This window comes from Panthera pardus, unplaced genomic scaffold, assembly GCF_024362965.1.
Source record: "Panthera pardus isolate Hobbes unplaced genomic scaffold, ASM2436296v1 HiC_scaffold_25, whole genome shotgun sequence".
NCBI classification, from domain to species: domain Eukaryota; kingdom Metazoa; phylum Chordata; class Mammalia; order Carnivora; family Felidae; genus Panthera; species Panthera pardus.
Genome location: NW_026526821.1, coordinates 78,512,161 through 78,536,876, shown reverse-complemented (window position 1 = coordinate 78,536,876; position 24,716 = coordinate 78,512,161). Strand labels below are relative to the sequence as shown.

At 38.3% G+C, this 24,716-nt stretch overlaps 1 protein-coding gene and 1 pseudogene across 5 annotated transcripts in view; one reads left to right on the top strand and one right to left on the bottom strand.

Moving 5' to 3' along the window:
- Positions 1–17,588, bottom strand: part of SANBR (SANT and BTB domain regulator of CSR) — a 55,836-nt gene extending 38,248 nt beyond the window's left edge. For 2 of the 5 annotated variants that reach the window (XM_019430269.2, XM_019430336.2), the window contains exons 1-5: positions 17,453–17,587; positions 13,799–13,957; positions 3,870–4,056; positions 2,966–3,059; positions 710–948 (exon numbers count right to left, since the gene is read on the bottom strand). In XM_019430269.2, coding sequence (XP_019285814.1) covers positions 710–948; positions 2,966–3,059; positions 3,870–4,056; positions 13,799–13,948 — 670 coding nt within the window. In that variant the 5' untranslated portion in view covers positions 13,949–13,957; positions 17,453–17,587. Of the gene's footprint in view, positions 1–709; positions 949–2,965; positions 3,060–3,136; positions 3,214–3,869; positions 4,057–13,798; positions 13,958–17,452 lie in introns of those variants that run through there. The other 3 variants (XR_002075308.2, XM_019430547.2, XM_019430490.2) reach the window with 3 other exon arrangements.
- LOC109271659 (ferritin light chain-like) lies at positions 17,554–23,669 on the top strand (annotated as a pseudogene).
- The last annotated feature ends 1,047 nt before the right edge of the window (positions 23,670–24,716 follow it).

The following is a 24,716-nucleotide window of genomic DNA, read 5'->3' as shown; positions in this document are numbered from 1 at the left end:
TACTGTTTCATCAAGGACATTCTTAAAGTGAGACTGAATTTATTCTTTTCTTTTTTTAACTATGAGCACATGTTATTCAAGAATATGATGACCACTAGTACAGTTTGGTGCCCCTGCCCAGATGTGTGCCCTCCATTACTTCTATACCATGTGAACAAATGGCAACAAAGAAGAAGACCGTAAGATATTAGTATTATTATGTATATTGTCTTGACTTCGTGAACCTTCTAAAAGATCTCCAGGACTCTGGGGCACCTGGGTGGCTCAGCTGGTTGAGTGTCTGACTCTTGATTTTGGTTCAGGTCATGATCTCACGGTTGTGAGATTGAGACCTACATTGGGCTCTGCGCTGAGCATGAAGCCTGCTTAGGATTCTCTCAATCTCTCTCTCCCCTCCTCTGCACCTCCCCAACTCATTCTCTCTCTCTCTCTCCTTCTCAAAATAAAAAAAAACAACAAAATATCTCCAGGACTCCAGAGGTCCATGTACCATACAATGAGAACTGCTGATCTAGAGACCTGTCCACTTGCCATACATTCACTATAATCTACTAAAAATGATGAGGTATCAGTTTCCTAAAAGGTGATTACTAAATCTAGGCACAAATACTAATGTCCAAATAATTTTCCACATTGCATGCTTGGTGTGAAGCAACTACCAGGTGACACATAAATTTCACTACAAAATAAGCAATAGATGGTCTTTTACCTAAAGTGGGCATCTCACAATCTTTATTCTCCTTAGTGTTCCTTTTAACATATCTTATCAACCAGTTGAAAATGTGAACGTCACAATGAACTGAAATGTCCACCTCTTCCCAGCGCTGGGCATCCATAGATAAATATTCAGCAAAGTACTTCATTTCTGCTATCAAAAGATCTCGTGGGCAAATAAAATCTTCTTTCAAGTTTTTTGCTTCATCACATACATGGATCACCATGTTTGGCCTTCATAAAAAATGTTACACAGAAATGAAATTATTAGAGTTTTAGAGGAGGAGCCAAGAATACTGACATTTATTGGAAGTACAAGAACAAGATGTTTTTGGAAGTTTTGACCATAAATAAATTTGAAAGGGTTTGACATTCAGAATTTTTCATAAAAGTATCTTGCTAACCTGATCTGTATCTTAGATTTTGACTAAATTTAGTTAGGTTATTGACCTAACAGCTTAAGCTGTTAAGCTTATTAAGCCTAATAACTTAAGAACTTAGAAAAACAAAAATATTTTTATTACAGGACTCATAATTTACATGGTTTAAAGTTTAGTTTTCAAGTTATAAGTTAATAACAAAGTTTTAAAAACTAATACCAATTCACACACACAAAAATTAAATAACACATTCTAATTCTTGTGAGGAACATAAAACAGTACTTTTACATGGTTATAGGTATGAGGAGATAAATATTAAATATTAAAATTTTATTACTATTAATAAATAAGAAAAACAGTTAAATTCATTCATTGAAGAATCAAAAAATTAGCATGGTTACTTATTTTTAACAGCAAGAAAGTTTATTTCTATGCGTTCATCAAATATAAATTAGTAAATGTAGTTAAAAGAATTAAGACTACAATGTGTTTATTAACATATTTTAAAAATAATTTAAGAACAAGTTTAGATGATGCATCAGAAAGACTGCTTAAAAAATACATAGTCCTTGAATTTACTTTCCCTTGAAAATTAGATCACCTCAAAAAGAAATATCAGCATGATCCACAACTACTTTCATGTCATTACAAAAGAGAATAAATCAAAAGAGACACACTGTCCTACAATATGAATTTAATGTGTTCAATGGAACTTCGTAACTTTCTAATACAAAAAAATCATATTTGAAACAAAACTGGGCTCCCAGATAAAGGATTATTAACCAACACTATTGTCAAGGTCAAAGGAATTTAAATAACTCTTCACAAATTGTTCTTCCAAAGAAATTATGGTCAAAATATAAACAGGTGCTGGTAAGGTATGCTTGTATAATGAAGCATAATGTTTCTATGGATTTTAGATCTACAGTATGAAATACTAGACAATCCCAGCAAGAAAATTATCTGATAAATTTTGTGATACACAAACAAAACTATCAGTTAAAAATCTATGTGAGTAAATTAAAAATCCCTGAACTATACACTTCAAAAGGGTGAATTTTTGTTTATTGTAGTAAAATACACATAACACATAATCTGTCATATTAGCTCTTTTTAAGTGTACAGTCCAATGGCATTAAGTACATTCACACTGTCATGCAATCATCACCACCATCCATCTCCAGAACTATTTCAAAAGGGTAAATTTTATGGTATATGAATTATATATGAATAAAGCTGTTACAAAAAAGAAGAAAAAACCTATCAGAACTGAAAATACAGAAATGAACTCTCAGATATGATGAAAATGTTCTATATCTTCATTTGTGTGATGGTTACATGGTGTATCCATTTGCCAAAACTCATCAAGGTGAATACTTAAAATATATGTTAATTTATTTTATGTAAAATATACAAAACAATCAAAACTTGCAATATACTGAAAGGTATATTCTAATTTTTAATGTTTCCATAATCAGAATTATATTCCAATGGTTCTAAAATACACATCTAGTTTCTTTACCAAAATTGGAGAATTAATGGCAGAGATTTTTCTTTGGGTTTTAAAATTTGCTTTTCAAAGTTTTGTATTAGTAGAGGCTATTCTTAATATTTACAAATATGAAAATGAATTTTTTATGTGGAAAACTGTAGTCCAATTTAATTATAACAGGAATAAGCCACATGTTTAGCTATCAAGCAATTGTTATAGTTCAACACATGAACTGTTCTGATTCCAACAGTTTCAACAATTGTGTAATGTGAAATTCCTAAATTATGGTAACTGATGTATACAATCACCAATCATATATTTTATAATTTAAAGTTGATATTCATATTAAATCTTATCTAGCAAAGAACCAGCCTCCTACCCTTCAGATTCTTCAGTCTTTTCTCCACCATTACGAGTAGTACAATTTTCACTTTCTGAAGAACAATTCCTTGTGGAAGCTATACTATGTCTTCCTTAAATACAGAAACAAACACATACAAAAACAAAGGGGGAGGTTAGCGTTTCTAGCTGAGAAAGGGTTTTTACTTACTGAATGGTTATACTGTAAATGCATGGTTTCCAAGGCTAAAGATGGCACTTTGTTAGGTGGCATTTCCCTTAATATTTCTAAAGGTATATGGAAAAAACAGTACAAAAATAGGATCACACATTGCTGACGTTACACTGAAGATTTAAAAAATGAAACGGTGTGAATGGGCAGGGATCAAATGTTCAAAAGCCAACAATATAGTTCTGTCTTCCTGAAGCAAGTTTTTATATCAGTACTTTGCTGTTGCTGAGGTTCAAATTATTTACTACACTCAGAATTTCTAAAATCAGTAAATATTTCCAACATAATTGTAGAAAAGATCTTTTCTACACTGCCACAGTGGTATTCGAAGCTACTGTTGACTACAATAAAAGGTAGCTGTAAAAAAAGATAACATGAGGAACAAGCAACATTTTCTCAGTAAAAAAATTTAAGTAGAAGGTATAGGTCAGCAAATCTCTGAAATTATGACATAACTAGGCCAACAGACTGGAGTAGTAAATTTTGATATAGTAAATAGCTTTTTTTTGGTAATAGCGTTTGACCTGTATGGTAATACTAAAACATTTTTCAAATATAGCAAAGATAATTTTCTAAAATTCAGGAAGATACAAATACTAATAGGTTTTCCAGTAATGTTTATATTAGCCTCTAAGTAAATAAAGTTGATTGAAATGCATATGTTGCAAAATTATCATAAGGACAAACACTAAATTTTGTTTTCAAACCGTACCTGTTTTGGAAACTGCATCTTGACCAACTGGAGTTTCCTGAAATTCTCCCTGCATGTCAAGAAGTGATGATTTGATATATGTGGCTAAGGTTTCCACAGGACTCTCTCCAGCAGCCATTAGGGGATTATATTGGTTGTCAACAGGTGAGCTGCCACTGCTCCTCAGTTCATCAAACCTTTTTGCACACTGTAACGACATCAAGGAAGGAAATGTAGGTCTTTTGTAACTAAAAAATAAGATTATTTTCTTGCCTTCTATTTGACAATACTTTTCTATAATCATTTTTTACGAGTGAATACTAATCTGCTGGGTAATACCTAGAAAATTAGCACACATTTCAATACACAAAAGCTTCTGACTTTTTTTTTTTTAAGAATTCAGGGTAGAACTTTTTTTTAATACACTTTAACCCAATGGCATAATATGTTTATGCTGTTACAGGAAAATGAAGAATGTCTTTATAAACCATATTTCCCTGTGGTCTGTTTTTATTATCAGTTGACAATTTTAATAATTTAGTTAAAAACTTGGTTATTATTTTTACATTAACTGAGTTCCCGTCAGGAATCAGACCAAATTTTAACCTTCAATGGAAAGCAAACCAAAAAGAATTTAATTCGTGACACTAGATTTTCTTTATTAAAATAATGAAGACTTTGTTCTTACCAACACTGAGGTTCACCTTGCACAAAATACAGTAGTAATACATCATGGTCACATATTTGGGCATAGTTTGTTCTAGAACAGTGTTTTCCCCTTAACCCATCAGTTACTCAAGAAATCAACTTAGAAGGTCCAGATCAGCAATTGAAGAGGAAAAAAAAAAAAAAGAAGTAAAATTTAATAGATTAGAAAATATCGGAAGTGCATTAAGCATACTAGGCTAAGTACTCCTTCGTGGAAATGTCATTTCTATGTGTGTCTTAGGTCACAGCATAAAATGCCTTCCTTAATGCGGATCTTGGTCAAACAACACTGCCATAGCATCCATTTTTAAATCTGCACCAACATCAACACGGATGGCAAATTCCATAGCAGGCCAAGTAATCTGGGAGGTGCAAAAGGAGAAAAATATATACAATGTATATGTCTATATATTAAATGAATAAAGCATTGGGCATGGCATCACTCATTTATTATACAAATATTATCAAATACCCACTAGATATTAAGCACTATTTTCAGTAAAGATTGATTATACGGTTACTATTACATGAAATGCCTGTTCAAGGCTTAGTCTTTTGAAAAGTAAAAATTTTTTTTAAAAAACACACTTAAAAAATATGTATGCATAGATGGACATATGCAGTCAATATGCTATGTCTTTAAACAAAGTCTTAAAAAAAATAATTAATATGATATATGAAAAACCAAATATTTTTTTATATGAAGACTGAAAAAAGTTGTGATGAATGTCTGGACAAATAAAGGAAAACAAATGTTATAACATCATTAGAAAAATGTACAGATTCATATACATGTATAGGATAAAAAAGATAAATGGTTTTACTGAATTCATTTCTCCTACAAAATGAATTTAATTTTTGTAACACGGAGAAAGTGATAGGTAGGCTTTTAAATAAAACACAAGTTCCTGGGGCACCTGGCTGGCTCAGTCAGAGGAGGATGCAACTCTTGATCTCGGGGTTTTGAGTTCAAGCCCCACGTTGGGTGTAGAGATTACTTGAAAATAAAATCTTAAAAAAAAAAAAACCCACACAGGTTTTTTGGATATCCTTTAGGTAAAGTTCACAGCTATAATGTAGATTTATCTTATTTAATAAAGTTTACAGCAATTTCTAATACTTAATAAGAATATTATGAATTCTGAATATCTGAAATGAACACATGATTGCTTAAACAAAGAAGTAAACCATAAATAATTTAAATTATATTGTTAAATATTCTTTGTGCTTAAGCAAAAATTACATGATATCTATATACAAAAGAATGAGACTGGACCTCTTACCTATACCACACACAAAAATTAGCTCAAAATAGATCAAAGACATATTGTGCAAAGACTAAATGTAAGCGCTAACACTATAAAACTCTTATGAGAAAATAACCTTGGACTAAGTGATAGTTTCTTAGCTATGACACTAAAAGCACAAGCAACAAAGAAAAAGCAGAAAAACCAGACCTCCTCAAAATTTAAACTTTGTGTTTCAAAGGACACCATCAAGAAAATGAAAAGGCAACATATACAATAGCAGAAAATATTTGCAAATCATATTATTTGACAACGGACTTGCATCTAGAATATATTAAGAACTCTTACTACTCAATAATAAAAAGATAAATAACCTAATTTAAAAAATGGGCAAAGGATCTAAATAGACATTCCTCTAGAGAAGATCTATAAATGGCCCATAAGCACATGACAGGATACTGATCATCATTAGCCATCAGGAAAATGAAAATCAAAATCATAATAAAAGAAAAAAGAAAAAAATCGTAATGAATTATTACTTCATACCCATAAGGGGCTGTATTCAAAAAGACAGATAAAAGTGTTGGCAAGGATATGAAGAAATTGGAACTGACATTACTGGTGGGAATGTAAAATGGTGCACTTTGGAAAAATTAGACACATTATTTCATCTTTAAAAACATAAAAACTCCTTTTTTCTTTTTTTTTTGAGAGAGAGTGTGCAAGTGAGTGAGGGGCAGAGAGAGAGAGAGAGAGAGAGAGAGAGAGAGAGAGAGAGAGAGAGAAGCAGGGCTCACCAGCTCATGTTCTATCCAAGGTGGGGCTTGTGTTCACCCGAAGTGGGACTCAAGCTCACCAGTAGCAAAGGGGGGCTCATGCTCACCCAAGTGGGGCATGAGCTCACCTGATGGGGGACTCAAACTCACGAACTGTGAGATCATGACTTGAGCTGAAGTCAGATGCTTAACGACTGAGCCACCCAGGCACCCGATACATAAAAACTCTTAATTCATCCTTTCTCCACTTTCAAAATACCAACACGATCATTGTCAAAATGGAAAAAAAAAACACGATAATCCAGGAAATTAAATAACAGAATATTAAGGAAAGGTAAAAAATATTTTTTTTGTCCACCAGATATTTAAAAAATATTGAAAATAAATGAACATAGAACTGTTAGTAGGATTAGATAGAGATCAACAGATTAGAATAGTAAATCCAGAGATTTGAAGGTGGAATTTCAAATCAGTAATAAAGAATGAAACATTCAATAAATATGGAGACAATTAACTATTCATTAGAAAAAAAAAACGTTAAAACTAAAATAAACTCCATGTGGAGTCAAGATTTAAAAGTAGAAAATAAAAGTAGTCAGGAAAATGTAGGTGACTACGTATTTATTATACGGCTTCATGTGAGGATTTTCTTTTTTTTTTTCCTCTTTTATTTATTTTAAGAGACAGAGAAAGTGTATGTCCGTGAGCTGGGGAGAGAAAGAAAGAAAGAGAGAGAGAGAGAGAAAGAATCCCAAGCAGGCTCCATGCTGTCAGTGCCAGAGCCCAACAGGGGGCAACAACCCCACGAACCATGAGATCATGACTTGAGCTGAAACCAACAGCAGGATGCTTAACTGACTAATGCACCCAGATGCCCCCAGGAAGGATTTTCTAAACAGGACAAAAAAGGCAGATATTAAAGTAAAAGATTCACAGATTTTACACTAAACATTTTAAACTTGTAAACATTTGTATATGAGACTACCATTAATAACCTAATAGGCTGGTAACAAACAAAAAAAAATAACTAGATCAAGGGTTAATATATTTAATACATAGAAAATCATTATTTAAAACTACTAACAAAACAAATTCACAAATAGAAAAAGGACATAGAATTAAATATAAAATGTTCAACCTCTTTAGGATTTAAAGTAAATTAAAACTGAAACAAGTTAACATTTATTAAAAATATATATAATTGATGGAGCACCTGGGTGGTTCAGTCAGTTGGGTGTCCAAATCTTGATTTCTGCTCAGGTCACAATCTCGTGGTTTGTGGGTCTGAGCCTCATCTTGGGCTCTGCACTGACAGCACGGAGCCTGCTTGGGATTCTCATTCTCCCTCTCTCTGGCCCTCCCCCACTTGCATGTGAATGTGCTCTCTCTCAAAATAAATAAACTTAAAAAAAAATTATATATATATATTATATAAATGAGAATTTTGGGGGTGCCTGGGTGGCTCAGTCACTTAAGCATCCAACTTCAGCTCAGGTCATGATCTCACGGTTCGTGGGTTCAAGCCCTGTGTCCGGCTCTGTGCTGACAGCTCAGAGCCTAGAGGCTGCTTCAGATTCTGTGTCTACGTCTCTTTCTTTGCCCTTCCCTCACTTGTGCTCTCTCTCTCTCAAAAATAAATAAACAGGGGCGCCTGGGTGGCTTGGTCGGTTAAGCGTCCGACTTCAGCTCAGGTCATGATCTCACGGTCCGTGAGTTCGAGCCCCGCGTCGGGCTCTGTGCTGACAGCTCAGAGCCTGGATGGAGCCTGTTTCAGATTCTGTGTCTCCCTCTCTCTCTGCCCCTCCCCTGTTCATGCTCTGTCTCTCTCTGTCTCAAAAATAAATAAACGTTAAAATAAATAAATAAACAAACAAACATTTTTTAAAAATGAGAATTTTGAGGGGCACCTGAGTGGCTCAGTTGGTTAAGCATCCAACTTCGGCTTAGGTCATGATCTCACGTTTCGTGAGTTCAAGCCCGGTGTTGGGCTCTGTGCTGACAGCTCTGAGCCTGGAGCCTGCTTCAGATTCTGTGTCTCTCTCTGTCTGCCCCTCCACCGCTTGCACTCTGTCTCTCGCTCTGTCTCAAAAATAAACATCTAAAAAAAATTTTTTTTAAATGGGAATTTTGAAAAGACATATACACATAAATAATATGTGATATAGAAAGTGCAGGGATCAAGTATTCAGCTATGTTGATTGGAATATAACACGGATGGCCCTTCTAGTGGGCAATATGTAACAAAAGCCTTAAGAAAAGAATAACATATTTCTAACTATGTTAGATAGCCTAGGGACTAAAGGGACAAAAGGGACTGGTTTAATAAATTATTATAGCTCATAGCTCAAATGCTGCAGAAGTCTATTAACTGATATATAAAGATGATTACGATATGCTGAATGAAAAAGCAAGCAGCCAAACAATACATTTGTTGTATATCCACCTGAAGAATTTTTCTGTATATAGAAAAGTATCTGGAAGGATATATAACCAAGGTGTTAACAACTTACTTTAGATAGGGCCAGATTTATCATTCTGATTTTTCACTTATTTCCTTTGTGCCTGTGTGTGTTCTTTAAGGACATGTTTTGTTTAGTAATAAAAAAGTTATTAAAAAATTAACACTACTGGGGCACCTGGGTGGCTCAGTTGGTTAAGTGGCCGACTTCGGCTCAGGTTATGATCTCACAGCTCGTGAGTTCGAGCCTCATGTCGGGCTCTGTGCTGAGAGCTCAGAGCCTAGAGCCTGCTTCTGACTCTGTGTCTCCCTCTCTCTCTGCCCCTCCCCTGCCCGCACGCTCTATCTCTCAAAAATAAATAAACATTAAACAAAAATTTAAAAACACGTTAACACTACTTAGGTGTGCCTGGGTGGCTCAGTCAGTTGAGTGTCTGACTCTGGATTTCAGCTCAGGTCATTATCTCATGGTTTGTGGTTTAAACCCTGCATGGGGCTCTGTGCTGGCAGCGGGGAGCCTGCTTTGGATTCAGTTTCCCTATCTCTCTACCCCTTCCTTGCCCTCTCTCTTTCTCTCTCTCAAAAATAAGCAAATATTAAAAAAATTAACACTACTTAAAAATAATCTGATTCACGTTTACTTGTATTTTAGTTAAAATAATTCAACAATTCAGTGAATTTGAATACACAGTGAATATTAGATGATATCACAGAGTTATTGTTAATTTTCTTGGGTTTGACCATGGTACCATGGTTATAAAATAATGTCATTTTTTTTTAATGTTTCTTTCAGAGGCAGAGAGCATAAGCGTAGGAGGGGCAGAGAGAGAGGGACAGAGAATTCCAAATAAGCTCCATGCTGCTAGTGCAGAGCCCGACGTGGGGCTGGATGCAATGAACCATGAGACATGATCTGAGCGGAAATCAAAAGTCGGATGCTGAACAGATTGAGCCACCCAGGTGTCCCATGTCTATTTTTAAGGAGATGTACACTGTAGTCTATGGGGTAAAGTGTCACAGTGCCTGAAGCTTACTATTAAATACCACAGAAAAAAATTACATAAAGGGATCAAGCAATTAGGGCATATATATTAGAATAGAGTGGTGTAGTACTATTCTTTCAACTTTTCTATACGTTTGAAGATATTCACAATAAAAAGTTAGAACAGTAGTTGACTTCACAGGTTTGTCCCATTTTAAAAGTTAACATGTTTCAAAACTTAACCAGAAGGTTTGAAAAGTATAAATTAGGGAATGATACTATACACTAAAAAATAAATTCCTGGGCACCTGGTGGCTCAGTTGATTGAGTGTCTGACTTCAGGTCAGGTCATGATCTCACAGTGCATGAGTTCAAGCCCTGCATCAGGCTCTCTGTTGTCAGCACAGAACCCACTTCAGATCCTCTGTCCCCCTCTCCCTCTGCCCTTCCCCCACTGATTCTCTCTCTCAATCTCTCTTAGAATAAATAAACGTAAAAAATAAACTCCCTCATCATTTCACAAAGACCTATAACATAACTGAGGGCAAGTAATTTCTTGTGGGTACTGGTTTTCTCAGCTGCAAAAGAAGATGGTGGAAGTTGGTTCATTCACTGATTCCACAAGTATTTATTTATTTATTTATTTGTTTATTTATTTATTTATTTTTTAATAGCAAAAACACGTTTATTATTGATTTAAAAGTATTTAAGCATTCACTACATGTGAAACATTATGCCCATGTGCCCTTTTTTTCCCAATATATGAAGTTTATTGTCAAATTGGTTTCCATACAACACCCAGTGCTCATCCCAAAAGGTGCCCTCCTCAATACCCATCACCCACCCTCCCCTCCCTCCCACCCCCCATCAACCCTCAGTTTGTTCTCAGTTTTTAACAGTCTCTTATGCTTTGGCTCTCTCCCACTCTAACCTCTTTTTTTTTTTTTTCCTTCCCCTCCCCCATGGGTTACTGTTAAGTTTCTCAGGATCCACATAAGAGTGAAACCATTGCCCATGTGCCCTTTATAGGAATAATCCTATCTCAATATTTTCCTAATTCTTCCTAACATACGTTCTGAACGTACACAATCACATTATCAGGAGGGACTGTTTGCTACTCTGAATCCAAAAAGAAAAAAAGGAGAAGAGGGAAGAAAAATAGAAAAATTAACAGAAGTCCATCCACAAGTATTTATTGAGTGTATATGACGGAGCAGGGCAATGGTAAATACGCTTAAAATTTATTGGGGAAAATCACTAATGTCATTTCTACTTTTAGAGAACTCTGAGATGATTCACTTACTTTAGGATTCCTATTAACAGCAGAAATTCTGAGGTCAATGTTTCTCAAACTAGGGTTCATGGATAAATTACTAGAAATCAAAGAGTTCTCTATAAGAATGTTTAGATTTTAAGTTTTGATTCTAAGCATAAAATAAAATCATCTAAATCATCAGGATAACAGAGTATTTCAGTGCCTATTTGCTTTTCTGTTTATAATTAAGTTGTACTAAGAAATACTTCAATTGTCTAAGGTAAATTTTTTTTAAGTTTATTTATTTATTTTGAGAGAGACAGAGAGAGTGTGAGTGGGGGAGGGGCAGCAGGAGAGGGAGAGAGAGAGAATCCCTGGCAGGCTCTGCAGTATCAGTGCAGAGTCCGATGTGGGGCTTGAACTCACGAACCATGAGAATCATCAAGTCAGATGCTTAACCAACTGAGCCACCCAGGCACCCCATCTAAGGTTAATTTTTAAAAGGATAAGATAGCGAAGGGACTTGATAGAGGAGGGAGGCAGTGGTATCAGGGGAAGGCTAGTAATGTCATGGTGCAATGTAAGTCTTCATAGGAGGTTAAAGAGAGAAAAGTGGAGGAAGGATGAAGTCTTTGAAAGGTACAAGGCAATATAAGCTAAATGCAAAATATTTTGTGCCATGACAGATCACACAATATTTGCCTTGTAATCAGCAATTCAATTTCAGCAAAACACTATTACTTTACCACATTAGGTAACCATTATTATTTTTATTTTTTTAATTTTTTTAAAGGTTTCTTTACTTATTTTGAGAGAGAGAGAGAGAACACAAGCGTGAGAGGGGAAGGGGCAGAGGGAGAGAATCCCAAGAAGGCTCAGCGCTGGATACAGGGCTTGAACCCACATACTGTGAGATCATGACCGGAGCTGAAGTCGGGAGTCTACCAACTGAGCCACCCAGGGGACCCTATTTTTTTTTATTTTTAGAGACAAAGAGCATGAGCAGGGGAGAGGGGCAGAGGGAGAGAGAGAAAATACCAAGCACGCTCCATGCTCAGGGTGGAACCTGATGAGGGGTTGGATCCACAACCCTGGAATCACGACCTGAGCCAAAATCAAGCTGGATGCTCAACCAGCTGGGCCACCAAGGCACCCCTAGCTAACCATTTTAGTTTGAATTGTGTTGTTTTTAGTTCTCACTTGTGTCTATAATATGCAAATTTGGTTTATGGGTGTATAGGTGTGTTTACAACTAGTATTATTAGTGGACATTTTATTTACATTATAATAAAAATAATTTAAGGGGCACCTGGGTGGCTCAGTCTGTTAAGCATCCGACTCTTGATTTTGATTCACATCCTGATGTTACTGTTTGTGAGATTAAGCTCCATGTCAGGCTCTGTGCTGATGGTGTGGAGCCTGCTTGGGATTCTCTCCTTTTCTCTCTGTCCCTCCCCTGCTCATGCTCTCTCAGAATAAAGAAAATAAACATTAAAAAAATAATTTAAGTCAACATTGGGAGTTCTCAAGGTTTTCCTTTAAAAAGATCTGTCCATCACTCAAATTTGAGAAGCATAGTATTAGGGATTTAATAACATATGACTTGATTTACAAAAATTTTATCTACCCATAATTTTCCAGTAACAGTTTTGTTACTTAAATTTATGTATTAGTGAACTTTCAGTTGTTACATAAACAATTGGTTGAATTTACATACCAGGTGGGTTAACGTACCAGGTGTTTGGGTAATGTACATAAATAATAATTTATGCAGTTTGTATCTAGTCAAATCATATCATATGCACATTCAGTATTCACACATATGTATATGTAAAATTCAAATGTTTTTCTCTTAGTAGCCATTTCTTTCTTTTTTTAAATTTTTGTTTGTTTTTTTAATTTACATCCAAGTTAGCATATAGTACAACAATGATTTCAGGAGTAGCATTTCTTCTTTTTTTAAGTTTATGTATTTATTTATGTATGTATTTATTTATTTAAAGGCTTTAATGTTTATTTATTTTGAGAGACAGAGCTCGTGCATGAGTGGGGGAGGAGCAGAGAGAGGAAAACACAGAATCAGAAGCAGGCTCCAGGCTCCGAGCTGTCTGCACAGAGCCTGACGCGGAGCTCGAACTAATGAACTGTGAGATCATGACCCAAGCTGAAGTCAGACACTTAACCGACTGAGCCACCCAGGCACCCTGAGTTTATTTATTTTTGAGAGAGAGTGAGAGAGAGTGAGCGAGCAAGCTGATGTGTGAGCAGGGGAGGGGCAGAAAGAGGGGGACAGAGGATATGAAGCAAGCTCTGCACTGTCAGTGCTGTGGAGCCCCACATGGGGCTTAAACTCATGAACCAGGCTCAAACTCACAAACCAGGCTCAAACTCACCAACCGTGAGATCATGACCTGAGCCAAAATCAAGAGTCAGATGCTTAACTGACTGTGCCCCACTAGCTGTTTCTTTAAATTGGTCACTTTTTCTGATTTTTCCAGGAGCTATCTAGAGGATGGTTATTTACCTCTTTGGGTGTTAACCCAGGCACAAGCCTTGCCACAGTTTCCCAGTTGATGGTCTGATGGATTCCAATTAATGGATAAAGGATCATGTCCAACACCATTTGGTTGTTATTGTTCAAGAAATTGTTGTTCTCTGAATATCCACGACTCATCTTTTGGAACTAGAAATAAAGACAAATAGATTTATTTACATATGAAATCCAAGTGTTTTTAGGACATTATAAATCAGTTACAATTTATTCCTAAGAATTATATGCTACCTATAAAGGAAGAATAAAAGTGACCTAAAATACACATGGAATATAAGGCTCAAATCTCTTCAAATATTATAGCATTTCAATATTATGGATTGGTGGATGGACAGATGGATAAATTATGTGATAAAAAAGTATAATAAAATATTAATGGTAGTAGAAGTGGTGGGTACACAGGTGTTCACTATAACATTCTTTTGACTTTGCTATATGTTTAAAATTTTTCATAATAAAACACTGGGGGGGGGGGGAAGTTGAATACAATATATCTTCCTTAAAAAAAATCCATAAGTGTGCCTTATTTGTACATTGATTGGCAATTCACAGATGGTGGAGTTTAACTGTAAAAAAAAAACAGATAAAACACAAACACACACAAACAAAAAAATAAAGCTCATTAAAAGAATTATAATTTCATTCTAGTCCTAAGCAATATTTCCTTTATTCTTTTGTGAGTGAATGTCCATCCTACAAACAATGAAGACTGAGTATATTTAAATTTTACTAATGTAATCAAATGAAATTTAAAAACAAGTTAATCTGACATGATAGGATAAGCATAATCATTGTTATTATGCTATGTGATTATTAGTTATAAATTGTGGGAAGATTATAGCAACAATTGTAATTAGTATTATTTCTAGAAATTTGAGTTTTTGGAGTGTTCTTCCTTGTCTTCAGGAAAAACATGACAATTGGCATGATAAGGCTTAATCCTTACACACATCCAAACACACCCTGCCACTCAAATATAAAAAGCACCTACACGCACGTACGCAGTCACTCCTGCCCCGTGGAGGCTTCCCTTGCTTCTTCACCTGGCTCCCCACCCATCTGTCCTCCCATCGCATCCTCTAATTCAATCCAGGAGCCCTTGAATGATATGTCCAGTGACCAAGGGAGTCCAAGATCTTCAAGCAATAGAATCACCAAGAAAAAGGGCTCTAGAAAGCTTCCCAAATAAATGTAGTTCAATAAACATTTAGTGAGATTCAACTATGTGCCAAGCATTGTGGATACAAAAATAAATATGGCATGGTCCCTGTCCTCAAGGAATTTATGGTCTGGTGAGGGATATTAGCAGACAAACAGGTAATTTTAATATCATTTGCTGAGAACCAAAGCACAGGGGAGCCATGGAGGAGCAGAGGAAGAACACACATAATAATTGTTATTTATTGAGTACAACTGGCCCTTGAACAGTACAGGTTTGAGTGTATTGATCCACTTACACTCAGACTTCCTTCAGTACAATACTGGACTATAAATGTATTTGCTCTTCCTTATGATTTTCTTTTTTTTAATGTTTGTTTATTTTTGCAACAGAGAGAGACAGAGCGTGAGCAGAGAGAGAGAGGGAGACACAGAATCAAGAGCAGGCTCCAGGCTCCAAGCTGTCAGCACAGAGCCTGACGCAGGGCCTGAACTCACAAACTGCAAGATCATGACCTGAGCTGAAGTCAGACACTTAACCAACGGAGCCACCCAAACGTCCCAGCTGACCTTATGATTTTCTTAATAACATTTTCTTCTCTTTAGTTTTCTTTATTGTGAGAATACAATATATAATATATATACAAAATACGTGTTAATAGACTATGTTATCAGTAAGGTTTGTGGTCAACAGTACGCTATTAGTGCTTAAGTTGTGAGGGAGTTGAAAGTTAACATGAGTATTTTCGACTGAGGGTGGTCAACACTCCAACCCTTGCATTTTCAAGGGCTAACTGCAGTTTAATAATTGTAAAACACTTCTTGGAGCCCAGGTGAACATAGATTTTACAAAGCTTTATTGTTCTCCACTTGTATGCCTAGCACATTGTCACTTTTCATACCACACAATTTGAAATGTATGTTAGAACATAGAGTATTTCATTATAATTTGTTTGGACCTCAGTAGAAAACAGTCTAATCCACAATTCAGGGCAAGGATTTGGGTGCTTTTTTTTTTTCTTCACTTTCAAAAATATTCATTTAAAAGTTCTAAAATATTTATTGTGGCCTGCAAAGTGCTGGCACTTGTTAGCTAATTAAAAATACTGTCCATATCAAATACTTAAAATTTTTTGTATATATTTCACATGTAATATTCATTTATAATATACACGATATTCTCATAAATTCTCTTGGAATAGCTGTCATAGTGCACTACATTCTGGAAAGAAAAGTACAGACTTATCAAAAACTGTGGCAATAAGAAAAAATTTGAAGTTCAAATTACACTACTACTAAATCTAGTTCCATTCATGATAAATTATTTTTTTTAATTTTTTTTTTTAACGTTTATTTATTTTTGAGACAGGAAGAGACAGAGCATGAACAGGGGAGGGCCAGAGAGAGGGAGACACAGAATATGAAGCAGGCTCCAGGCTCTGAGCTGTCAGCACAGAGCCCGACGCGGGGCTAGAACTCACGGACCGCAAGATCATGACCTGAGCCGAAGTCGGCCGCCTAACCGACTGAGCCACCCAGGCGCCCCGATAAATTATTTTTTTAATGTTAATTAATGCTTAAGGTCAAACGTGTTATTTACCAGAAATAAACATTCTATTTAATGCACTACACTTTTTACGAACTCTTCGCGTCCTACTCCCCCCACCCCATTCCCACAGTCTTGGTTTATTTAAATGTTTTAATAAAACTAATCTAATTAATTAAGACCAAATGGAAGTCCACCACTGGCATCTGATTTTTTTTTTTCCCCAAATAGAAAAAGGCTTTTGTAGACAAAGCCTTTTTCCTTAGGTAGAGAAAAGACGCTAAACGAAGGGGCCGGTAGGGTAGGTAGGTCAAAGGCCTTTGGCGTAACTGAGATCGGGAGAGAACAGAGTCATCCTGCTCCAGGGGAGAAGACTTGTGTCCACGCTTCCTGACCACAAATGAGAACCGAGGCAGTTGGCTTTCACCGTGAACGAAAAAATCACATCTGCAACCCAGGATAAATAGATCAAAGCCGTGCAAACCTTGGGCGCAGACCTCACCGCGAGGAGCGTCCTCAGAGTTCCCCAGCCTGTGGTGTCCCCGCCTTTCCCGTAGGGGTAGAAACTCCCCGGGCGTGGAGCGGGTTGGGGACTGACAAAGGCGCCGGGCAGGGGGGCAAGGCTGAGGGAAGATGCTGGCAGACACAGGGCGCGGCCCGGCGGACGGACACCGGGGCACCCTCTGCTGGTGGTGCGATAGGGACAGGCGGCAGGGACCTGGGGCTGGGAAGGCCGGCGGGCTGCAGGCTGGGCGTGGGGACGTTCGGGGGCGCTTGGGCTAACGCGACCCCGGCCCGGCCCGGCGGAGGAGGAGGCCGCGGCGTGAAGCCGCTGGCTGCCAACGGTACCGCCCCTTGCCGCACTTCCCGTCCCCCCACCCCCACCCCCGCCGGCACCCCAGGCCCCTCGACGTCTCGCTCACCTGCTCGGGGCCGCGGTGGCCCTCACTACGCCTTTGTCACCTGCAGCGGCCGGCACAGACTGTCCTCGCGCCATTAAGCTCCAGCTACCCGGCCCGCAAGCATGGCCACGGTACTCACACGCATCGCCCCTCCTGCTCGCAGGGTACCGCCGGCCCCCACGCCGTCCAACCAATCACAGGCCAGCGCTACAGCGGAGGAACCAATGAACAACTAGCTCCTGCAGGGCTGGGACGGGTGGCCAGAGAAGCGGCTGCAGCTAGCGGCCTCAGCCCAGTGCCTTTGCCTTTCCCTTCCCCCTCTCGCTTTCACTCCTGGGCTTGTCGCAGTGCAGCGTCTTCACCCCCCCAGCGTCTTGTTTCTTAGCAACCAGATCCTCCCGACCGGATCTTAAGTGACCAACTCTTGACTCTAGAGGAAATAGAAACAAGGGAGATAAAAGAACTCGGATCAACCATGGATGAAATAGTTGGCGGTATAGGTCACTTTGGTATAGGTGCTTAGGTAGAATGGTGAAGTTGTATCATTTAGAAGGACACAAGAAGTATCTTGGGTGAAGCGTTGTCATTATTATCAGGAGGCATCTCTTGAAAAACGTAAATAGCTCTGGTTTAGAAATTCAGTGTTCATTCACATTGATAGGTTCCACATGTGTTACTGTGGTAACTACTATTACTGGGAAACAAGATATATAAGTCTCAGTCTTGTAAATACTACTATGTGTCAATTACTTTTTTTAATTTTATTTTTTAAATTTCGATCCAAATTAGCATATAGTGCAACAATGATTTCAGGAGCAGATTCCTTAATGCCCCTTACTCATTTAGCCCATCCCCCCCCCATAACCCCTCCAGTAATCCTGTTTGTTCTCCATATTTAAGAGTCTCTTAATGTTTTGTCCCCCTCCCTGTTTTTTATTATTTTTGCTTCCCTTCCCTTATGTTCATCTGTTCTGTGTCTTAAATTCCTCATATGAGTGAAGTCATATGATATTGGTCTTTCTCTGACTAATTTCGCTTAGCATAATTACCCTCTAGTTCCATCCACGTAGTTACAAATGACAAGATTTCATTCTTTTTGATTGCTGAGTAATACTCCATTGTATATATATATATATACCACCTCTTCTTTACCCATTCATCCATTGATGGACAGTTGGGCTCTTTCCATACCCTGGCTAGTGTTGATACTGCTGCTATGAACATCGGGGTGCATGTGTCCCTTTAAAACAGCATCTCTGTATCCCTTGGATAAATATCTGGTAGTGCAATTGCTGGGTTGTGGGATAGTTCTATTTTTAATTTTTGAGGAACCTCCATACTGTTTTCCAGAGTGGCTGCATCAGCTTGCATTCCCACCAGCAATGCAAAAGAGATCCTCTTTCTCCTCATCCTCGCCAACATCTGTTGTTGCCTGAGTTGTTCATGTTAGCCATTCTGACAGGTGGGAGGTGGTATCTCATTGTGGTTTTGATTGGTATTTCCCTGATGATGAGTGATGTTGAACATTTTTCATGTTTGGTTGGCTACCTGGATGTCTTCTTTGGAGAAGTGTCTATTCACGTCTTTTGCCCATTTCTTCACTGAATTATTTGTTTTTTTGGTGTTGAGTTTGATAAGTTCCTTATAGATTTTGGATACTAACCCTTTATCTGGTATGTCATTTGCAAATATCTTCTCCCATTCTGTCGGATGCCTTTTAGTTTTGTTGATTGTTTCCTTCGTTGTGCAGAAGCTTTTTATTTTGATGAGGTCCCAATAGTTCATGTTTCCTTTTGTTTCCCTTGCCTCTGAAGATGTGTTGAGTAAGAAGTTGTTGCGGCCAAGATCAAAGAGGTTTTTGCCTGCTTTCTCCTTGAGGATTTTGATGGCTTCCTATCTTACATTTAGGTCTTTCATCCATTTTATTTTTTGTGTATGGTGTAAGAAAGTGGCCCAGGTTCATTCTTCTGCGTGTCGCTGTCCAGTTTTCCCAGCACCACTTGCTGAAGAGACTGTCTTTATTCCATTGGATATTCTTTCCTGCTTTGTCAAAGATTAGTTGGCCATGTTTGTGGGTCCATTTCTGGGTTCTCTATTCTGTTCCATTGATCTGGGTGTCTGTTTTTGTGCCATCAATTACTTTTTTAAAATTTATTTTGAGAGAGAGAGAGAGAGAGAGAGAGAGAATCCCAAGCAGGCTCTGCATTGTCAGGGAAGAGCCCATTATGGGGCTAGAACTCATGAACCAAATGGTGAGATCACAACCTGAGAGGAAATCAAGAGAGGAAATCAAGAGTCGGATGCTTAATGGTCTGAGCCACCCAGGTGCCCCCCCATGTCAATTACTTTTTTTAATTTTTATTTTTTATAAATATGTTTTAATGTTTGTTGGGGGGGGGCAGGAGGGCAGAAAGGGAGACAGAGGATCTAAAGCTGGCTCTGTGCTGACAGCAGAGAGCCCAATGTGGGGCTTGAACCCACTAACTGTGAGATCATGACCTGAGCCCAAGCCAGAGGCCTAACCAACCAAGCCACTCAGGTGCTTCCATGTCAATTACTTTTAATTTTCACTTGCAATGTGTCTAGTCTGAGGACTAAAACTAAATGTTAGAAAGGACAGAAAAAATAAAGCTCTATTCAAATGGGTAAATTACTATAATGAGATCTGATGATTTGAGTGGCTGTCAGTTTTTTCTAATTGTATCAACTCTGACTTTTTGCTATTTTTACTATCAAATCTTTTATTATATTTATTCCACAGAGACACGGAAGTTAGGCAAGCTCTGTATTTAATTAGGTAAATACTTTTTTTAATGTTTATTTTCGAGAGAGAGAGAGAGAGAGAGAGAGAGAGAGAGAGAGAGAGCGCGCCTGAGCGGGGAAGAGGCAGAGAGAGAGGGAGACACAGAATCCAAATCCGAAGCAGGCTCCAGTCTCTGAGCAGCCAGCACAGATCCTGACACGGGGCTCAAACTCAGGAACCGTGAGATCATGACCTGATCCGAAGTGGGACGCTTAACCGACTGAGCCACCCAGGTGCGCCTAGTTAGGTAAATTCTTAAAGAGAAGCTGTTCGCTTCTCTTACTTGCCCTTGACTTTCTTTCTCCTAGTCCTGAACTCAGTTGTGATGGTGGTGAGCCAGTTTAAACCATGAGGATTAGAAAGACTCATGAGAGGGGCGCCTGGGTGGCTCAGTCAGTTGTGTCTGACTCTTGATTTCAGCTCAGGTCATGATCTCATGGTTTGTGGGTTTAGGCCCGCATCAGGCTCAGCACTGAGTGTGGAGCTTGCTTGGGATTTTCTCTCTCCCTCCCTGTCTCTCTGCCCCTCATGCAAGCGTGCTCTCTCTCTCAAAATAAATAAACTTTAAAAAGTAAATGTTACTTTAAAAATAAAAAAAGGACTCATGAGATTTTTTTAGAGCAGTAACATAGAAGGCACCTTGGCCTTGAATTTAATTACCTTGTGAAGAGAAGCTGCCTAACAGGCCCTAGACTGTTATATGAGAAAAAGTATTTATCTTTCTTTAGCTACTGTTGTTTTTTTGGTTTGTTACAGAAGCTTAGAGTAGTCCCTAAAAGGGAAAACTTGGTCCCTGAAAGGGGTGTGCTATAATTACAAAGATCTAAGCTATGTATGGCATTGGCAGGTAGAAGCATATTGCAGGCTGGAAGGCTGGTAACTCCAAGTGTATTGGGAAGTGTCACTTGTGTTAACTTGAAAGGTAGATTATCAAGCCTACAGCTCTGAGGAAAGGAGTTTAGAAAAGGTCAAAATCTAAGTTCATATTGGCTGACAATTTTTGCTTTTAGCAAGGTTCGATAAAAAGGAATGAAGTCAGTTAAGAATCAACCAGTTTAGAGGTTAGAGTGGGAGAGAGCCAAAGCATAAGAGACTGTTAAAAACTGAGAACAAACTGAGGGTTGATGGGGGGTGGGAGGGAGGGAAGGGTGGGGGATGGGTATTGAGGAGGGCACCTTTTGGGATGAGCACTGGGTGTTGTATGGAAACCAATTTGACAATAAATTTCATATATTGGAAAAAAAAAAAAAAAGAATCAACCAGTTTGCAAGCGGAGATAGAATAGAGCTCTATTCCTGGACCCCATTCACAACATTTGCTCTTGATGTAGATCCACATACTACTATACCATCTCTAAATGATCAATTCAGGAACTTAATGTTTGAAGCTTTCCTCATCACTCTCTAGTCTTTTCGAGAACAATATCCCTTTACAGAATGACAGAGCAAGAAAGAATCCTTGATAGATGGGCTTCTTCAATCTTTTTATTCCAAGGTTAGAGAAAGTTCAAGTGACTTGCCCAAGGTCAACTCATTTGGTTCAATGACCTTTGCCCAAGGAAGAATCTTTGGCATTGTACAGATGTTCCTTCCTAAGGCCTTTTATGCAGAATGGGTAATTTATCTAAAACTTTCATCTATTTCCCCTTCCTCACCAAGTCTAACCCTTTTATGTTCAGAAGCTCATCCCTCTATCAGTTTTAGTACAGACTAAGTTGCTTTAACAAAGAGACCCTAAATACAGTGGCTTGAACACAATAAAAGTTTATTTCTCTCTCAAATTACAGTACAGGTGGGTGCTCCAGAACTGGTGTGGCTGCTTTGCCAATCTTGACACAAAACTTCCATCTCTGAGTCTGAAATGGCTGCAGAGAAAATGTGGGATAGTAGTGTAAAGCAGTTAAATTCTCCATGGGGGGTGAGGAGACAACCTCTAAAATTGTAAGAAATACAGGATGAGCACATTATTTAGAAATAAGGTAAAAGCAGAGTAGCAGAAAAGCTAAATGTGTTTGCTTCTGGGAACCTGGAGTAAGGTAGGGGACTACTTTATTTCCTTTCTTTTTTAAATCACAATTTGATTTTCTAAAACCATGCGATTTTACTAGTTTCATAGTTAAAAATATGTGAATGGATAAAACATATATATGAAGGAAAAATAGTAACTTCAAACAAGTTATTTCTTCAACTAGGCAAATATCAAATATGAAAAATTAACCATAACAATCTGGAATAAAACTTCAAGGGATACTGACATTGGTGAAGGAATAGGGGCAGGGGACCAGTAGGGAGAAGTGTCTGGAGGAGAAAGCAGGGAGGATGATAGCATGCCAACATTCTTGTGTGGTTGTAAGACTTCAATATTGATAACTTTAAACACTGGTAGAGAAACATAAACATAATTAGGGGTTAAAAAGTAACCACAACAAGAATAAAAATAGAAATGTATAGGTTTCAAACCTGAAGAGACAATGCATCTGGCGGTTTCTGAGGATCTGTCTCTTGCTTCAACAGTGTCTGGATGGAACGGATGCAGAGACGCCCCTTCTACCAGCCTCCCGACCACCCTCCAACCCTTTTTCCAGTCACAACCTTTGGAGCCATCTTCTCAGCCATCCTTTGCCTCTGGGACTGGCCAACACCCTATTTTGAGCTTAGCTCTTTATTACTCATTAACTGTGAGCTCCCCGGATTCCTCAGAATTATTTCACCGAGGTGGAGGGGGCTGTCAACCTCCTGGTCAACATGCATCTGCAGGCCTCCTACACCTACCTCTATGGTCTTCTATTTCGACTGTGACAATGGGGCTCTGGAGGGCGTGGGCCACTTCCGAGTGTTGGCTGAGAAGTGTGAGGGTGCGGAGCGTCCCCAGAAGGTGCAAAGTCAACGAGGCAGCTGTACCCTCTTCCAGGACCGGGACCAGGTAGAAGCTGTTCCAGGAAGAGTGTAATGAAACCCTGGACACCAAGGAAGCCGCCCCGGTTCTGGAGAAGAACTTGAACCAGGCCCTTTTGGCTTTGCATGCCCTCGGTTCTGCGCACGCAGACCCCCATCTCTGTGACTTCCTGGAGGACCAAGATGAGAAGGGGATCAAGAAGATGGGCAACCACCTGACTCACCCCTGTAGGCGGGCTAGCCCGCAGGCTGGGCTGGGCGAGTATCTCTTCTAAAGGTTGGCCCTCAAGCGCGACTAGGAGCCTTTGAAGCCTGGCAGCCTCTGAAGGACCTCTCTGGCCTGCAACCCCCGGACCAGGGCTTGTGCCTGAGCCTCTCCCTGCAGCCACCAGGCAGCTTTTTAACCACCCTGGAGCCCTGTCCCAAGCCATGGACCAAACGGAAACAATAAAGCTTTTTGCAGCAAAAATTAAAAAGAAAAAAACAACAAAACAAAAAACCTGAAGAAAAAAATGTGATCTATAAAAAAAGAAATTTTAAGTACAACACTTGTAGTAAGGTAGTGGAAATATGTGAAAAACTGATAAAACCATGAAAAGCTATCAAATGGAGATTTTAAACATAGTACACTTAGAAAGAGCAGAGACCAAAAAAAAAAAAAAAAGCAAATGTAAAGACAAATTTAAAATATAAGTTCAGGGGCACCTGGCTGGCTTAGTTGGTGGAGCATGTGACTCTTGATCTCTGGATTATAGGTTGAAGCCCCACCTTGGGTGCAGAGATTACTTAAAAATAAAAAATAAAATAAAAATACAAGTTCAATCTAATGTACTTTTCAGTCTAACATAATTCCCTAATCCACGTTTCCACATGGAAGTATTTCTCAAGAGTGACACTCCGGTGCTTATTTTTTCTCACCTTCCCTTCCTCTCTTACTGCTTCTCAGGGAAGGAGTGTTAGCTGATTAGTGATTTTATAAGAAAAAATTATACACATGTAGTTTTCCAGCCCCTCTCCACTCTCACTGGATTGCTTACCTACAGTGAAGGTGATTTCTGGTGTTTTTCTGAACATTCTCTAAGTTTGGTAGTTTACTTTGTCTGAGACTGGATGGATAGTTGAATTCAGGTAAATATTAGCAAATCCTATGCATGCCCTCCAAACTAGCTTTAACATAGTTCGCAAACCAGCCCGACCTGCCTGTTCAAGATCTTCAATTAGCTGTTTACTCTCTTATTATTATTTTTTAGTAAGCTCTATGTCCAATGTGGGGCTTGATCTCAGGATCTTGAGATCAAGAGTTGCATGCTCTACCAACTGAGGCAGTCAGATGCCCCTGGTCTCTTATTCTTAAACATAAGCAAACAACCAAAATTCAGCAGAAACCTGAGGAAAAGATTTGTCATGAAAGACCAAAGATATACAACAGGGGGAAAAAGACCATGTAGGAAGATGGAAACCTGGAAACAGAACCACCAGTTCTCTTATGTGGAATGACTCAAGAGAAACATAATGTTGCTTTCTGTTACAGCTTATTAAAAAAAAAATTTTTTTTTTTAATGCTTATTTATTTTTGAGAGAGAGAGTG